General features: G+C 44.5%; 1 protein-coding gene across 3 annotated transcripts in view; it reads left to right on the plus strand.

The window, feature by feature from the left end:
- Positions 1 to 10571, plus strand: part of CYB5R4 (cytochrome b5 reductase 4) — a 49997-nt gene extending 39426 nt beyond the window's left edge. Inside the window, exons 15-18 of one of the 3 annotated variants that reach the window (XM_078877332.1) lie at positions 4942 to 5028; positions 6269 to 6445; positions 8743 to 8838; positions 9133 to 10570. In XM_078877332.1, coding sequence (XP_078733458.1) covers positions 4942 to 5028; positions 6269 to 6445; positions 8743 to 8797 — 319 coding nt within the window. In that variant the 3' untranslated portion in view covers positions 8798 to 8838; positions 9133 to 10570. Of the gene's footprint in view, positions 1 to 4941; positions 5029 to 6268; positions 6446 to 8742; positions 8839 to 9132 lie in introns of all 3 variants that reach the window. The other 2 variants (XM_078877333.1, XM_078877331.1) reach the window with 2 other exon arrangements.
- The last annotated feature ends 8717 nt before the right edge of the window (positions 10572 to 19288 follow it).

The raw sequence follows: 19288 nt of genomic DNA on the forward strand, positions 1-19288 counted from the left end.
GCCCCATGCTGAATCATGGGCAAGAATGGTGATATCATTATTGACATGCAATACAAACACAAGTCTGTAGTTTTATCAGGATGAAAATAAATACTCTAAAGTGTCTTATTAGTGTCTTAGAGTGTCAGCGATGTCACTATTTTACATCTAAAGCATTGTTACTGCAGTTACATCACTCAAGTGCTATCGTCGTGCTCCTAAAAGTGACTTTAAATTCTCATCACGTGGTTTGGTGTGTGGAACAATGGGCACGTGTCTCAAATCCCTCCCCTTAGCTCCACCCAATAGTATAAATAGCTAAAGCGGTCGAGGGGCAGGTCTTAAAGTGAAGGTGCTCCCAACTCTTACATGGCCTCTGACCAACATGGAGCATTAAGCAAATTATCCTCTCGAGTGGGGAGGGAGCGCTTTCTAGAGCTCCCTCTAGTGGCGGCACGTCCACCAGCGGTGCTGTGAGTGAGCCATTGCAGGGCAAAATGCCTCTATTCGTTATTTATGTTCTTGGTTCTTTCGGTAAAGTCACGTAGAAGGGAAATAATAAAAATATCAAACAATAAAATTCTCACGACGTTTAGACTGCAACACAAGCAATCATCATCAGGTGTGGAATCCACAGCAAGAAAATTTGAAAAAAGTGGCGGTTTTTTCTTAACGTCAGCACCAAGGACAGCGATTTGGCAGTTGGTCAGATGGACGAGTCCATCTATGTTCGGAAAAGAGGAGGGGGGAGAAGAAAAGAATGGAATGCGGTCTGAAAGTCACTTTTTTCAAATTCTCTTGCTGTGGATTTCACACCTGATGATGATTTGCTTGTGTTGCAGTCGAAACGTCGTGAGAATTGTATTGTTTTATATTTTTATTATTTTATTATTTCCCTTCTACGTGACTTTACCGAAAGAACCAAGAATATGAATCCCTGCAGTCACGAAAGCTTTAAATCTAAATTATTTATGTTGTCGCAGTCAAATGGCTCTGAGGAGCAGCGTGACATGAGAGCAGCCCTCGTGTTATTTTAAGAAGCGTGGGCCCTTACAGATGATACGACAGATGTATTCGCGGTCACTTGGGTAAGGTCTTTCACACAAAACTGGACACCACTATGCCATGCTATGCCTGCATATGTCACTCATTTGATTTCTTTACAGCCCTCTGAGCTGGGCTAGACTAAATTTAGTTTCGGGCAGGAAAAGAAAAGCTACATTTGTTTGTAGGCATTGGTGACCAACACCTCCAGAGAGCATAATAAAACCGCAAATCCAGTGTTGGTGTAAAGCACCGATATACTTGAGGGTTTAACACTCAAGACGGATGGAAATTATAGTTTGGTCAAGAAGCAGGAAGCATATCCGTGCCTGCAAACTGGATTTATTCGGCACTGCCAGGCTAAGGTATCATTTCCATGCTGACGAACGATCATTCCCATCAGATTTTTTTCGTAAACATGCGACAGTGTCCCCACTGCCACCAAGGGAGCTGCCGCTTCATTTTTACGAAGATTCCAATAAAACCGAGCAACCATCAAGATGGGAATGATACCCTTAATCTGCAGGTTTATTCCTGAGCTTTCATGGTGTGAGCCACTGATTTGCCGTATTCGCATGTATGAGGAGTCAGTGTGAAGCCTTCTCGACCACATCACTTTATGCCCAAGAAAATCAGTATTGAAATCAGGAATTACTAAAGAGCCAGCTCTGAAAATGTAGTAAGTGGATTGTTATCGGCCGCAAAAACAATTGTATTTTATTTTCGGTTATGCAATTGTGTTCTGTATTATGGGGGAAATGAGTGTTCGTTTTTGGCTATTGCCAAATCAGCCACACGTCATTAAGAGTAAAAACGAAATGTAAACGATTCCTGGGTGTGGTATCTACAAATTGGAAAGGTTATTTTAAGCGTGGAGTAGCCGGACAACTGATGATGCTTTTGGAAATATTTTAGGACAGACATGTAAGCTGACAATGAAGCACATTTGTGAACATTATATGTAAAACAAATATATATGTACAAGTTATAAAGAGGTGTAATTTTGGCAAGCTGCCTAAAAATGTAATGTGACACAAGATTCGTTCACGAGCATTTTGGTGCCTTAGAATATTACAATTATGCAAATTTTATTTAAAATCTGGGATGCTTAGCATGGCCCGCACAGTGGTCAAGGGCAAGCCCTTCTGTGCCTCATCGTGTTTAAATAACCCTCTTCAGCATTTCCATTTGGAAATCAATCTCGGCCGGCTTTATTGTGAGTCGGGTGCTTTCCAGGGACTTAAAGGATTGCCTATTTGTTATCAAATTGAAGCATTTGACCACATTCAAAATTGACTGCCTGGGGCCCACTGACATGTCCATTGCAAGTTGTGGCAATGGTGCCCTTGTGAGCATCTTGTGATTCAAAGCACGAATGGCAAACAGTGAAGTTTTTTTAAGAAATAGCTTTTTTCCCCTAACACTTTTATCAGAAATGTTCCCGAATGGGGTCACACGAAGAATACATTTGGAATTTTTGCAGGGTGTGCAATATTCCATGTGGGAAAATGGTCCGTGGAAGCAGATATCGCAGAATTACTGTTGATATATGTTCATAGATGACCTCCAATACACTTTCCTAAGCACCATTTTCCTATGCACACTGCGACAGAGAAATGTATGTTGTATGACAGTCAAATCGATATGTTTCATTCACGGACTAAACTTTGGAGAAATGAAGTGCCAAAATAAATTTAATATTGTTGTATTTTTTGTGTGCAATCACTGACAATTGAGCTGGGACTATCATTTTACTGCACCTGAGAACCCAGTTTAATCGTAGGTGACTGCCTTGATACGAACCCAGAATCTTAGTGGTGCCTGTCACGCGCTCTGACCACCGAGTTATCCGGCCGCTTCGAGCTGAGAGATGTTTAAATGTCTCACCACCTTCGATTGTTTTATTGAGTTATCCGAAATGAGGACTATTGCTTAAATGAACACAACTCCTTCCACCACATACTATATGTACATGGTAGATGATTACCATGTACGTACAAGTGTCCGGGTGAGTGCCCATGGCACAAAAAAGCCTCAGTGGTAATAAATGTTCTGGTAATATTTACATTGTGATGTTATCTAAGCCTCAGAGTAGGGTCCCTTATCTTGTGTGTGTGCTGGGAATGCATAAATATTAAGTCTGGAACTGGGAAACTATCTAACTCATTGATTACTCTCCCAATTAAAATTTAGATTCATGAAGTTGGGGGGGAAATGTCTCACCTCTGTTCCCACACGTGTGCCAATGGACAGGAGGTGATGAATGGGACTTGGTAATGTAATCGGCATCATCAACCGAGTGTGGCTTGTAGGGGGTTTCCTGACTTCAGGAGTCAGGATGTGTGTTGACGGTAGGTGTGGCATTGGTCATTGCAATGCACGATGGACCCGGGCATCCCGAGTTTAATTCCATGCCACGGTCCTGGCTCCCTGCTTCACCAACTGACCAGCATGGTGAAGTATGGTCAAACAACACCCACGACCGACATGGTGTGGCGAGGCCTTCATTGTCAAAGGGCTGTGAATGTATTTATTTTATTCTATATCCCTAACAGGAAGTGACTGTTGCTGCTACACAGTGGAAAATTAGCACTAAAAATCACATCAGCGACAAGAAAAATGAACACTTAATCGGGCGTCACAGGCTCTCAATTACCACTCAGCTTCAACGCCAAGCTACCACTGCATCTGCTTGTTCAACACCGCCAAAGGGAAGCATTGGAGGCCGTTATTCAACGCAGCTGTGCAGTTTAAAAAAAAAAAGAATGTCCTGTCCATCTTGCTGCTGGAGGGGCTATAATCATCGACCTAGATTTTATCCTTTGCATCGCCGCACATCCATGTGTATCAGTACTATTTTGTACAGAGAGCACTCCTTTATTCAATTGTACTGCTCCATATAAATGGTTCTACTTCGGAAAATTGTTGGGTGCACTTATAGCAAAGAGGGGAAGTAAATTGCAAAGTATTATTTTGCTCGATATAGTCTTTTCTCGCTTGGAGTTTTCTTCTCTCTTTAAATGGGTCATTACAGAGATGCGAATTTGGGAACAGAGTGCGTCAAGCCAACCAAGAGCTATTGGATATATTGACTCTGCCTGTCCACAGATGGCCTGAGGCTTAATGCACCGAAACACAGTCTAGGGGCATTGCCTCCGAGAGCTTTCATAGCAGCCCAAGGGTTAAGATGTTAATGCGTGATATTACCAGTGACATTGTTTTCCTGGGTATCGGGTCCTCTTACATGGGTGTCTTAGGTACCAATGCAAAGGGTAAATTGTGCAGAAGCATTGTTTGTAAAAGGTGAAGGACTAGATCCACGTCACTTATGTGGGAATGAAGTGGATAATACAACAAGAGGCATTTTCTCAATATGATAGGTAATGTGCCTGGGCCAGATGGCTTGGGAGCAAATGCACTGGGCTAACGATACCGATGCATTCTTTCTGATATATTTGGTCTCAATCTGTGGGCTGTGACTCAATTGACAGCGACCCCTGTCTGGAGACCGAGTAAACAATTCCACTTGTGTTGCACCGGTCGGAGAAGGCAGGCAGACAAACATTACGCAGTGGAGGGTAGCGGCAGCTTGATGAAGGAAGGGCGAATCAGTATTCAGTCGGTGCCCAAAGAGTATTGGCGAAAGTTGAAAAAAACCTGTATATTTTTTATTTAAAAGAGAATAAAGTACACTTATTATGTGGCGTTGGTTCAAACGGATTCAACCCGTGTATAGCACGACATGTCACGCTCACTGTGCTGACATTTGGGTTTTGCATTTCTCGAGTTACAGGAAGCTGATTGCGTCAATGTCCATGCCTGCAATTTTGCGAGGAATTTTTGTCGCGTGCATCTGCGTATTGTGTTGTATGCATATATACATCTATTTGTTTGCTTGATGAATTCACTTCATTGCAGGAAAATCGAGCTGGTGTTTTTTAACAAGTCACCGGAGGACATCCTGTGGAAGCAGCAGATTGATGAGCTGTGCCACCGAGACTCCAGGTGCTGCCCCCCCCCCTCCCGCCCGCTTAAGCAACCCGCCTCCTATCTCCGTCGTCCCCTTGATTGAATAACGAACACCTGCTGCTCTTGACCAGGTGATGGATGGAGAGGGGTTGGTAGTCCTCATTCGCCCTCCTCCCCTCCCCGTGCAACGAGCGGATGCTTGTCTTGCACCCCGCGTGACAGCAACCGCCTGTAACGCTGACGATTTAACGAGCCGTGCTGTTGTTCTGACAGTATGCTTGCTGTGTGTGACGATAATGTTTTCGAGGGTGCAAATGCGGTGATTCAATGCGTGAAGTGAACAACTGAGCGATGCTAGATTTCTGCAACTTTGGGGATTGCCGCTTGCCTCTCGTGTGATTTACATGTGTAAAGACAGTACAGGGGACTGGCAGTCCACAGGGGGTAATGACAGGGGAATTCGCATGGGAAGAGACGGGGCCACAGGGGGTAATGAGGGGTTAAGGGACACAGGGTAACGAGCTGGGGGTCTACGAGAAGGATCGAGAATGGGGCTGTTGCCTAGTGATGGAAGGGGACAGATGCGGATCAACGAGCCATTGAGAGGGTTCGAGAGTAGAGAGCGTGGCCAAGGGTCAAGGGATGGCCACACTGGAGATAAAAGGGGTTGAGAGGAGAGGCTCGGGGCTGTTGTGGAAGTCAGGGTCTTCACCTGTTAAGTGAACGTGTCTTCAATAAAGAATCGTCAAAAGAGCAGTGTCTCCTGGAGTCGTTACACATGTTTAGCATGTTGCAAGGGGGTTCAGTCAGACCTAGGCGAGGCCAAGTGAATCGACAGATGAACATTTATATTTTGTAGTGTTTTGTGCAGTCACGGATGATACATTCCACTTAAAACAGGTTCACTGCCTTGATGGTTTGATGGTACTCTATTTTGACGAATTTACAATTCACGTCTTGGCTTGTTTTGCCACTTAGAGCCAGAGAGTGGACAGCAATTGTAATTTAATTAAGGTCATGGTTAAATAAACATATAAACCACTTAAGCTCAATTAGAAACAACAAAATGCCTTGACATTTGTCTGACCTGTAAGACAATTGAATGATGCGCCAATTAACCAAATAGCTGTTCATTTATTTACATTGTATTTCTTTTTAATATCGAGGCTACTGATTTACGGCTGAGCCCGCTGCAGCAGCATCCACCCACCCACAGCCACGATTTTTGATTTCCAGCCACCACCAACTAATCCCTTGCAATTGCCTCCCCTCCCAGGTTCGAAGTGCACTATGTGCTCTCGGAGGTGAGCGACGGATGGCACGGCCGCATTGGCAGGCTCAGCAGGACGCTGCTGTCAGAGCTGCTCGTACCGGTGGCGAGTGGCGTTGGCGAGCGGAGGAGGCGGCTAGCGTGCGTGTGCGGGCCGACCCCCTTCACCGAGCAGGCCGTCAGGTGGCTGAGCAGGCGGCGTCGCACAGATTGTGTGTGTGTGCGTGGGCGGCGGTAGTGCAACGAATAACGCATTAAATTTCGATTTAAAGCTTTCGTGACTGCAGGGATTCATCTTCTTGGTTCTTTCGGTAAAGTCACGTAGAAGGGAAGTAATAAAATAATAAAAATAAAACATAATAAAATAATTCTCACGACGTTTCGGCCACAACGCAAGCAGCCATCCTCAGGCTCCCCGACAGACCTGTTCTTCACCTGAGGACGGCTGCTTGCGTTGTGGCTGAAACGTCGTGAGAATTATTTTATTATGTTTTATTTTTATTCTTTTATTACTTCCTTCTACGTGACTTTACCGAAAGAACCAAGAAGGTTAACGCATTGTGCTACGAACCCGGCGACCCGAGTTCAATTCCCACTCACGGCCAACACCAGTGACAATTTTCTGAATCGGTCCTAGGTCTCCCGTAGGTAGACTCAGCCTCAAATGAGTACCTGGTCCCATGTGTAAACATTAGCACTAGGGAGATAAAGGCGGCCAGGCGTGGTGCTGGCCATCCACCTCCTTGTTTACCGTTCCGGCCTTTATACGTGTTCGCAAATGGCACTTGCCCCAACAGTCTGCTAAGGCTATACAGGGGGGTCTTTGTGCCTGCAATAGAGTAGTCATTACCATACTGCGCTATGAACCCGATGACCCAAGTTCGATTCCTGCTTAGTAGCGAATACTTTAACTGGTCCTGAGCCTCCCCTAGGTTGATGCAGCCATAAATTCGTATCTGGCGCGGTGTGTAACATCATTACTGGGGAGGCAAAGGTCGCCAGGCATGGTGTTGGCCATCCACCCCCTCGTGTGCCCTGCCGGCTTTCGTAGGTGCTGGCTAACAGCACTTGTCTACAGTTTGTTTAAGGCTATACAGGGAATCTTTACTTTTTGCAGTCAGGATTGGCGCTGGGTCTTCCGGCGATATTGACAGCCACGGCTGGAGCAAGGGAATTTGCTTAGAATGAGCCGCTGAATCATTATTATTTGTTTTGTGTGTGTGTATATTTCTTTCTGTCATTGCTCGTTAAATGGGCGCTTTTACGGAATGGTTTGATGTGTTGCTTAACGCGCTGTGTCATCTTGTCACACGGCTTTCGTTCCCGAATCAAACATTTCAACGAATTGAATAATATAATGCGGACGTGAGCTGACCTATCTCCAGAAGCAACATCGACACGTCTTTTTAATCACGTGTCCGTGTATATCAAGTGTACTCGCACCACATCTTCACACAGCCAGAAGTGAGCGGCTCAGGGAGTGGGCTGCTGGCTTGCGGTGCTGAGCCTGCACTGTGGAGAGTTGCAATTTCCTCTGCTGCCTACCCACTCACACAGGCATCTCTCACTGTGGCCGCATTGTGACAGTGAGCATCCCTTGAAGGGATAACAGCTTTACACTTTCAGGAACACTTTTGTTCTGTCATGAAAGGGAATTGAAAGTCGGCTTCAAAGGAGATGTCGATTTTGTTGTTTTCACTGCTTGTAAAAGTACTGAAATCAAAGAGGAGTGAATTAAAAAAAAAGTTCTGTAGAAATCTAAATTCGGTCTACACATTCAGCTTTAATGCAATGCTTAATTATGTATTATACGTATAAAGCAGTATAAATGAGTACACCAATCTTGATTTGAAGCTTTCGTGACTGCAGGAATCCATACACTTTGGTTCTTTCGGTAAAGTCACGTAGGTATAAAATAAAATTAAAAGAAATCACGACGTTTCAGGCGCAACACAAGCGTCCGTCATCAGGTGTGAAAGCATGGTCTGCTGCTGAGGCAGACTGTTTTAAAAGGTTTGAAATGGTCGAGGAGGCCGCTTTCCTATCTTACAGTTACATGCTAATTTCTCACATTAACATCACTAGTCCTCGCCACTTCTTTATTACCCTTGGGCTACACCCATTTCAAACCTTTTAAAACAGTCTGCCTCAGCAGCAGACTAAGCTTTCCCACCTGATATCGGATGCTTGTGTTGCGCCCGAAACATCGTGAGTACACCAGTTTGATCAACAGGTCACATGTGGTGGGGTAGAGTGTGGGTATTCCCACCTCTTTCAGGACATCTGACCATTGTGGAAGAGTAGGCCAAAATACCCTCAAGAGGATGTCCTCCTGCAAGGCGTGGCATAGCTAAGTGATTTCAGATAGCACCTTTAACTTTGTATTCTGGATGTCTGTATTTTACTGTCAATCCTGAGTTTAATGTGAGGTCTGTGTGTTTGCGTGTGCGTGTGTATGCTTGTATGTGTTTCTTCCGCAGAATTCTCGATGAGCTTGGATTTGAGGATCAGGAAATTCACACATTTACAGAATGAGAGATGCATCTGGTCTGGAATTCCCGCAGACATTCATTCAGGTATTACAAAAAAATCCCTCGACAGACCTGTTTCTTCACCTGAGGACGGCTGCTTGCGTTGTGGCCGAAACGTCGTGAAAATTATTTTATTATGTTTTATTTTTATTATTTTATTACTTCCCTTCTACGTGACTTTACCGAAAGAACCAAGAAGAAAAAAATCCCTACTTAAACCTTTACTTCTACCTTCATTAATATTATTATTATAATTTATAAGTCCTTAATTGAACATGTTCCTCTATTGTGCTATTTCACAACTCGTGTCTCACTTGGAATAATTTGCGAGGCGAGCAGGTCTGGTGCGTGACGGTGAACGTGTCCTTGCCCACCTCGGGACATCAGTGCAACTATCGTGACATCACAGCAGCATGATGGACCAATCGTTCTACCCGTGCCCTTTAGCTCTGAGCCATAACAGCACAAACGACTGAAATCTTTCATATCTACTGCCTTCCCATATCTCGACTCCTGGGATTTTAAAACACAGCTGTATCCAGCTCAGCCTTTCCTGAAGCTTTTTTTGCTGTCCATCGTTTTGCGCTCTCTGCGTTTACACCAAATAAGTCTTCTCCACAGGAGACATTTGAAAACATTGGACATTATTCTTGATGGGTTTGTGCACCGAGCCTTTCTCACTATTTAAGTCTTGGCAAATATGGCATGTAACCTTTCAGCCGTGCCACCCCCCTCTCTCCCTACCATTGATTTGATGAATTGTCTTGATTTGTGGGGTAACAGTTGAACTCAAGAAGAAATGTATGTCACTTTTACCGTCTCATTTGTATTGTATAATTATTTGTGTGGTGTAATGTGTGGGGTGTTCCCACATCTTCCTAGATGTCTAGAAAGACTCGATTAAGACAAAATAGCGTCTAGTAGAGGCCCTTCTACCTGCAAGTGTGCAAGCATGGTCAGATCCGCACCTATACCTTTTATTTATTCTTTCTGTTGAAAGAGTCACGGCTCAAAGAACGGTAATGTAATTCCAGCAACACCTTCAGGCAGCAGAGCGTTGTGTTTGCTCTGTAATGTTCGTTCTGCTAGCCTCGAGTACATTACCATATGAATTTCATACAATTTGCATTTTCCGTGAAAGAGCCATTTTCCTAGACACGCAATTCGATGCACGTATCGTGAGCGTGAGATTTAGTTGTGACGACTTGATGGACACGTCTATCTCTAACCCACAGCAACATGGCGCGTGGCCATCGGCGACGTCCAAAATCCACCGTGCGCGCGGCGTCGTAATCAATGCCTGCGTGCCCACCCCCGCATCACGACACTGTTTGCTAACATCACTGCTAAAACGAGTGCCTTATCTTGCTTGAAAATGTTGTTCCGCGCAGGCCCTAAATTATTATTTTCCTTGAGAGTAGTTTTGAAAAAATGTGAGTGCGAAAATAAAAACGTTAAACGATTTCTTCTTAGCAACGGCTGACCTATTTTTTGTGAGGAAACGGCAAAATCATGATTTCGTGTGGCCAATGAAAATGAACTGTAGATTCAGTTTTAAAGAATTTAGCCATTAAATTGCTTTGTCCTTCAGTTCATGAAATGCAGATACAATCACCCACCCACCCACTCAGCCACCCACTTCATCACCTACTCACCCACGCACCATATGGGGCAGTGTGAAGTTACGTGGTCCATGGTTTGGTATTCGTAGCCGCAGTCGCAGCAAACCAAGGCATGGTAGCACATCTAAAGTAACCCCAATAGCTAGGCGAGAGGGGTAGATCACAATGTTTTTTTTTTACCTTTATTGTGCTGTACTACTTAGCTTGAGGCAGAAAATGTCCTTCCTGGAGCTGTATGGCAGAGCATAAAACAACATCAGATGAGGGAACAACCCTCGAAGATAAGACCACAGATTTACTTGGGTGATTGAAACAATCATGGAACATAAATTGCAGTGGTATAAAAAAAAACATGACAGAAAATTGCCACGTGCAAACATGAACACTACCTTGCAGGAGTAAAAGTGTACAGAAGTTCAACATTTTGGGTGTTTTTTTTTCTTGCAGTGACTGCAATAGGAACACTTGGAAACAGCCGACTGTTTCGGGCCATCCGTGTATAGTTACCGCACTAAATTAGTTGGTAGAAATTCTAGACAAAACAACATTTTACTTCAAAAGCTCTACATTGTCACCCACCAATTCCAAAGCACCTTTTTAAAAAATGTAACAGCCTCCTTGGTAACATATGCGGCCATGGTTTTCACAATTGTTAAATCACTTTTTGAGTAGAGGGTCATTCGAAATATTTTGGGTGTCTAAATGTATCACCCCGAGTGTTTAGTCTATGATAACATAATGAGTTATTTTATTTGTGTAATTCCAATATTACAACAACACCCAACATACCTATTTTGTTCTACTTTGTACATTTAAGTTGTTGAAGCAGAGTTTTCTAATTAAGCTGATTAACTCGGTGTCACAATTTGGTTCTTAATGTATTGACGAATGGCCTAAAATCATCGCACTTGTTACACTTGAGAATAACCTGCTTTAATCGCAGTTGGGATTGCATCCTGATGCAAATCGACCGGGGTCTGTGGCATCGCCATTATAAGCCCACTGAACTACCGAGCCACTGCTAGGAAACTCTAAATCTCACTAAAACAGGACGATGTTCGTCCAACATTTTGTGTAGAGCGTCCTGAGAGATTCCTCAGTGGACTTTGAGCGTCTTGTGCTGTAAATGTTTGTGTACGGTCAATACGACCATAAAACAGCCTCGTGACATGGCCAATTTAGCTCGTGAGGTCGCGATACTCCTATTGTCATTGATTTGATGTCACGAGGTGGTGTAATTGGTATGTACTCGGCATTTGAATGCAACTTTCTCAAGATGCCATGTGCGTAGCATAGATGTGCACATCAAGGGAGCCCAGAATGTCTCTTTTTTTACAAAATATTCTCAAGTGGTAGAGAGGGGCTGAAAGACGGGAGATGAATGTATGACATGTCAAGCCAAATACATGTAATTTTAAAAAATTTAACAAATCATAGGTCGAGCAGAAGGACTTGAGCCTGAACAAATAGCAAGGGTCTGTAGTGCCGAAATCCATCATCATTATCCTCAGTCCTGATTTATTCATGGCTGTATGAAGGACATCCCGAGCCGTTTCCATTTCTTGCGAACTGATTGCATTGCTCCGTCTCCACAGTGGACATCTTCATGGGCATGTTCCCTCCCTTTGGTGACATCCATTGTGTATGTGGTGTATGTTGAACGTACGTAGTCAACTGTGCTAATTGGAGGTGCGGAGGAAGGGCAACAAACTAAACACAAAAAGCAGTTCTAAATAAATGAGTTTTCAATCTAGATGTAAAGGTGCATAGCAGTGGAAAGCCCATTAATTAGGAGGGAAAGTTCACTGCGCAAACACAATCAACAAAATAACTGCTTTTGGGCAATAGTGGAGAGAACCTCATTACAATAACTCGAGCATTTAGCTGTTGATTGATTGGCTTTGATCGACTGGGATCACGTGCTTGATCGAAATGAGAGCCAATTGGGATTACAGCGAACATCGCTGTCGGATGTGTTTTTGGGATTGTACAGTACAGCGTTTGTGTCAGTCTGACATTTCACTCCATGTGCTGAGATCATCAGGAACCGAAGCTAAAACGTCGGACATTGTGGCGAGCAGCACGCCGTTCAACCTGAGAACACACGCGAGAAGTGCCACACAGCACAACCATGAAAGCGTATGCAGTAGTGTTGTAACGTATGTTGAAGTTAAATTTCGTTTTAAAGTTTTCGTGACTGCAGCGATTCATCTTCTTGGTTCTTTCGGTAAAGTCAGCGTAGAAGGGAAATAAGAAAATAATAATAATAATAAAAACTTAATAAAATAATTCTCACGACGCCACAACGCAAGCAGCCGTCCTCAGGTGAAGAATGAAACGCCACCAAGCTTGGAGCGTATATTTAAGCTGTTATAAGCCCACTGAACTACCGAGCCAGTTCTTTTGCACCGTACGTAGGCAACCGTGCTCATCGGAGGTGTGGAGGAAGGACAAACTAAACACAAAAAAGCAGTTCTAAAGAAATGAGCTTTCAGTCGAGATTTAAAAGTGCATTGCTCCAGTGACTTCCTAATATCGGCAGGAAGATGGAAGGTACAGAGCTGCACACCGTGAAACTGCTGTGTGTATAGCCTGCCACTGTTACAGGAAGAACAACCCACCCAAAGCGGTCAGAGGGTAGCACCGTAATGCATTCAAATATTAAATCCAGTCTTTCATCCTTCTAATAATTATCTAAATGGTTCTGCAAGAAATTAAACTGAAAATGCGCAACCACTTTCATTTGCCGAAGCCTTTTCAGTCATCCCTAAGCGAAATAATACAAACAGCCTGTTAAGGGAAGTTCTGTGGGGGTGGGATTTTTTTGCAAGAATTGCTAAATTTGTGGCACCCTAACGATCTGCATTCTTTTCCAAGACGCCCTATTAAAGCGACCGCTATTCTGATATCGATTTCAAGCCATTGCCAAACAACGGTCTTATTGTATTTTCACAATTGCAATGGCCGTAACGCCAACGCGGACCCGTCCCTACTGGACACCTGTAAAATAAGAGCTTCCTATTTCATCGGATTCCTACAGGTTAAATAAAGATTCTGATTCTGTTCATATCAATACAATGCCACGCTGGTTACTTTTTACAGTAAAGTCACATAGTTAAAAAATAAAATTAAAATTTATAAAAGTAATAATAGAAATAAATTAATAAAAATCACGACGTTTCGGAGGCAACACAAGTCTCCGTCATCAGGTGGGACCGTCTGATGACGGAGACTTGTGTTGCCTCCGAAACGTCGTGATTTTTATTATTTTATTTCTATTATTACTTTTATTAATTTTAATTTCATTTTTTACCTACGTGACTTTACTGAAAGAACTAAGAGTTTGAATCCTTGCAGTCACGAAAGCTTCAAATCTAGAATTACTTTTTACAGGTTGAAGTGGTTGGCAGGAAACGTGCAAGGACATTTGTCCAAACATAGACACAATGATTGTATCAGTTTTGGTAAATATCATCTCGGCAGCACCAGTGTCTATGGCGGGGCATACGAGTTTCTGCGTGGGTATATGGTGCCATTTATCCTTTGACTCTTCGTTGTTATCTGCTGAGAACATGTTCCCGAGACCGCCATCTGGGACACGCGTGACATTTCTCTCTGCGCCGTGGTCGTGGGTAGTTTTCTCGCATTGGGTAGTCACGTCTAAATTAGCTGATTGTGTGAAGCTTCACCCGGACACTTTACAAGGGCCCAGTTGTGGCCGCGAGAGATCGTGATTAGAGCGCAGTGTTTCCATGGAGGTGGTGTGTTGGTGGGGTTTTTTTTATGTCCCCTTGTCCCTTCTGGCGAGATGTTAACTCTGGGGTGCCGCGGTGGCGAGATGTTAACTCCCTCGCCTGGTATGAAGGAGGCTCATGGGTTGGATTCCCACCCTGACGCCTGCTGTATATTTGGAGTTTGCGTGTTCTCCCTGTGGTCACGTGGATTTTTCTCTGGGTCCTCCGGTTTTCCTCTACACATTTAGAAACATGCGTTTAGAGTATTTGGCTGCTATAAATTTCCACGTGAAAAGCCACTTCGTTGAGCTATTATTTGTGGCCAGGTCGCTTAAAAAAAGCTATATAGCCCAGTAGGCCTTACCTGGTAAAAAAATAAATACAGTAGACTCTCAATTATCCACGCGAATGATGAGGAGGACGGCCGCGGATAATTTTCGCAGATCTCTCTGCTAAAAAACACTAATATAGGTATAAATTGTTTAAGTCGCATTTTGGTAAATTAACACTTTCTATTTAGAACAAATACTAACGATTGACCCATCAATGCGCGTGCTCAGTGATAACACTTTCCTGCTCCCGCGCAGAAGACTTCGCTACGAATTGGATAGAGCCACGCCAATCAAAACCAATCAAACTCTGCCCACTGTTGTAAGGATATGCAACTACTGTACTGTAGAGGCAATCACGTGTATTTCGGATTAACCGGAGCACATTTCTTCGGTTTAAGCACGTAACTTGCAATAAACATTGTAATAACAATGTATATATGTTTTTAGAGAATTCATTTGGGCTTCAGGGAAAATTCAGAATTCATTTGGGCTTCAGGGAAAATTCACGAGTTATTAATATATGTCAAAATCTCAGGTGTGTGGTTAATCCGCAAATCGGATAAACCGCACGCGGATAATCGAGTCTACTGTAATAGTTTAGTTCTGTGAGCTGAACAGTCCACAGAAGAGACACTAGCAGCGAGTTGTTTTGATCGCGTTTCTCAGCGCGGATAAACATTTAAAATGACGAATTTCAGTGAGTTTAATTACGCGATCCTTGATAAACAGTCACTTACCGTTTCATCTTCTCTTTGTCTCCAAATCAACCTTTCCGTAGAACTTTCCCACGCCGGTTTAATGTGGAGTTTTAACAGTGTAGAAGTTTTATTTTACGTCTATGTAAATAAAATGTGAATGCTCAGGAATATGAAGCTATATCCAACTATTTGGGGATACGGCAGTGGTGCAAAAGCACACAATATAACTCAGATTCGCCAATAACGCTGCCCTCACAAGCAAATTGCCTCTGTCCAATGTCACCTCTTACATGTTTCCTTATAAGGCAGTGTTGTTGTTGTTGAATGTGTCGAGTTAACAGTAACGTATATGTGTAGTGTAACGGTTGACGTTTACAATGTCTATGTCGGTGGTAAGGCCTAGATGCCGAGATGTCACTGACTTCTGCTCCCACTCGCGAGCTGTACTGTATCTGCGCTCTGAGACGTGTCACGTTATGGGCGCATTACCGATGAATGTTTTTGTTGGATGACCGAAAGGAAATTTGCCATCTCTTTCCATGCTTTATTTTTTTTAAACATTCCCCATCCTTATTTACGCACTTAAACCAGCATGGATCCAGGGCGAACATTTGTCGAAGATAAAAACAAATTCTCACGTGACCATTTGTGAGCAGTTATTATGTTGTCAATGTAGGCCGTCACATTTAAAGGGTGAACAGATGAACATGTGAGGGTACTCGATCTCGGCTGTACGATGGATGGGATGGCATAATCCACCCAAAATTTGGTATGGCCTCTGATGGTCAGGCCCGTGAGCGTGTGCGAGTCTGCCGTCTGGTATTGTGTTGGAAGGCCTACCTTCGAAACATCTGAACCCATTCGTCAAATACAAACTTTCAACAATAAAAATCCCGCACCTCCGATTAGCATGGTTGGCTACGTACGGTGCGAAAGAAGTTCAACATACATACATAATTCAGCATCTCAAATGTGGGGACCAATTTATAAGCAAGCAAAGTTATTGAGAAAAATAGGAGGGCATTACCCTTTGTAGAATATATCATTTCGTTTCCAATTTCCCTGTGCAATGTGGCTGTGGCAGTCCTGCAGCATATATGTGAAGTCTTTATCTGTAGCTCGCTAATCCTATCGGACGTGATGCACCTTTTTTCGGTGGAGCCAGTATGCCTGTTATGAAAACCATGACAATAGCAGATCGTGGACGAGAGCTGCATGGTCAGAACACAAATACGATTCTTTTAAGTAAAATCTGGCAGCAGTGCAAATGTAGCCGGAGGCACATTTTGTACACAGACGCTGGTGATAAACTGCATCCATCGTTCTGCCGAAACATCCCTGGGCTTTTGAATATCGCGAGAGAAAAAAACGAATGTTAACAGCCAAGTTGAGATTAAACTGTGTGTGTGTGTTGTATTGTGGGGAGCGGTAATGTAGCGGTTAGCGCGCTGCGCTATGAACCCGGCCACCCGAGTTCGATTCCCGTTCACGGCCAACACCAGTGACGATTATCTGAACCGGTTCCTGGCCTCCCCTAGGTCGACTCAGCCTCAAATTAGTACCTGGTGCGGTGTAAACATCACCACTAGGGAGACAAAGGCGGTCGGGCGTGGTGCTGGCCACCCACCCCCTCGTGTACCGTTGCAGCCTTCATAGGTGCTCGCTAACAGCACTTGCCCCTACAGTCTGTTAAGGCTATATGGGGGATCTTTGTCTTTATATTGTGTGTTCAACGCACTGCGCTACGAACCCTCCACCCCGAGTTCGATTCCCGGCCATGGCTAATATCAGTGGTGATCATCTGAACCAGCCCTGGGCCTCACCTTGATGGGCACAGCCTTAAATGAGTGCCATGCTTCAACATCAGCACTGGGGGATACAGTTCAAGTTCATTTCAAGTTCATTTATTAGGTGTAGCCCTGTGAGCCATTCGGCTCTTGAATCGGGTGCAACCGCAACAAACAAAAAACATTAACAAAAAAACATCTTAAAGTAAACAGAGGCCACACCATCCCTTAGTGCGCCGTGACAGCCTTCGTAGAAACCCGCTAACGGAACTTTTGTAGTGGGTTCGAATTAGGTGCACACACACACACAGCTTGGAGGCAACACTATTTATTAAACGGTAAGTAATATAACACTGTACATGAGGTGGTGACCACCTTCCTCAACTCACTAACACTCTGGAACACGACACAGAGTGGACCAGGCAGGCGACGGGCTGCCTGGTCCAGGACGATGACCCGGGACTTGAGGAGCGATGATGTCGTCTTCACTTCGGAGTTCAACAGCCCTGCTCTGCATCCACACCCCGCTTATATCCCCTTCCCAGGCCACGCCTCCCGTCCCAGGCCACGCCTCCCTTCTCAGGCCACGCCTCCCGTCCCAGGCCACGCCTCCCTTCTCAGGCCACGCCTCCCGTCCCAGGCCACGCCTCCCTTTCAGGCGCGTCCCTGCCCAGGCCACGCCTCCCTTCCCAGGCCACGCCTCCCTTCCTCCACCTCACGGGAAGGTCTGGGTCCCTCCACCACGTGACCCCCCAGGCACCCCCTTGGGGCCCCCAGCCCTCGTACGGGCCGACACAGTAGTGACGTCATATGTCACTACACTTTCCACAAACAGCATTTGTGGGCTATGCAGGGGAATCTTTGAAAGTACGTCGTCGTAACCCTCGATTGTATATATATATTTATTTAACCAGGTGACAGCAGCGAGATGATACAACAGCTTCTCGTTTTGAAACTTCAGCTGCCACGTGGTCGTGAGATGACGACGGCGTGTGTAAAAGGTGGACGAATGCGTTCGGCATGACGATGCGAACGGCGTGGGCGAGATGCGGGCTCTGATCTCGCTTGGGGCGTTTTCCGAACGCGGTGAAGTCCTTCGGGGCCGTCCATAAATGACGTCACGCACCTAGGGGGAGGGGGCGGTGTCAGACATTTGTGACAATGTGTGACGAAGGGGGGGGGGTTGAGAAAGGTGACGTCACATAAAAATACGCAACTTTAAATAAATATAGAATGGCTATAACAACACTAATTTGTATATCAACACTCCTACAACATCGGAGTGCAGCGCCACATTAAATACTCGCTACAATGACAATAGTTTAAAGCGATTTGAAGCATGTTTTATTTTCAAAATGGAAATGTGTTTTTTTGGGGGGTGGGGCAGAGCTTTGTGACGTCAATTTTTTAGGGGGGTCTGACTTTTTGTGACGCCGTGCGACGAGGGGGCGGGGGTCAAGAATCGTCCTAAATCGCGTGACGTCATTTATGGACGGCCCCTTCCTTGCTCCTTGTGCCGCTGCGTGTTCATGCTGTCACTGCGTAGGGGGGGTAGAGTAGCAAGGGTACAGCGATCGGCATATCCTGAAGCGCCGCGATTGTGCACGAATTTCACGTGTATATGCAAGGCGGCATACATCTGAGATGTGATGAGCACAGCAGTGGCGAAGACTGCAGTTGTCACTCTCTGGCCACGTCTCGGCTTCCCTGGGAGAATGCGAGGCCCCATATTCTTAGGTTTTTCGGTAAAGTCACGTAGGTAAAACATAAAAATTAATGAAAATAAAATAAAAAATAAAAATCACGACGTTTCGGAGGCTTATTTTCATTAATTTTGATGTTTTACCTACGTGACTTTACCGAAAAAACCTAATAATATGATGCCTTGCAGTCACGAAAGCTTCAAATCTAGAATTAATGCGAGGCCCGTGCACTTTGACTTTAACTCATTTACATGCTAGCGGGAGAAATGTGGTAAGCCGAGAAAAGCTGGACTTTCGGTGGTGGGATTGTGCGAACGGCAAGCTAAGCCGACAAAGCCCCATCGAGATAATTATTTATCGAGAAAGGTTTGGTTCCACTTATAAGCATTGTTACTTACATGTATAGTTTAAACAATGTCACGTGCCTCAATTACAAACGTGTTTGTCCGTGTGCTTTGTTAGCGTGCCTTAGTCCAGCCCTCTTGATGATTTTGCTTTAGAAGGATTACCGCATGCTTTCGACAAGTCATTTACATTACGCGCGGTACACACAACAAATCCCGAGTGCCTGTTGCCGACTTCGTCTTAGCTCTGAGCGAGTGCCACCCATGTCTACAAA

Source organism: Lampetra fluviatilis, chromosome 47 (genome assembly GCF_964198595.1).
Source record: "Lampetra fluviatilis chromosome 47, kcLamFluv1.1, whole genome shotgun sequence".
NCBI classification, from domain to species: domain Eukaryota; kingdom Metazoa; phylum Chordata; class Hyperoartia; order Petromyzontiformes; family Petromyzontidae; genus Lampetra; species Lampetra fluviatilis.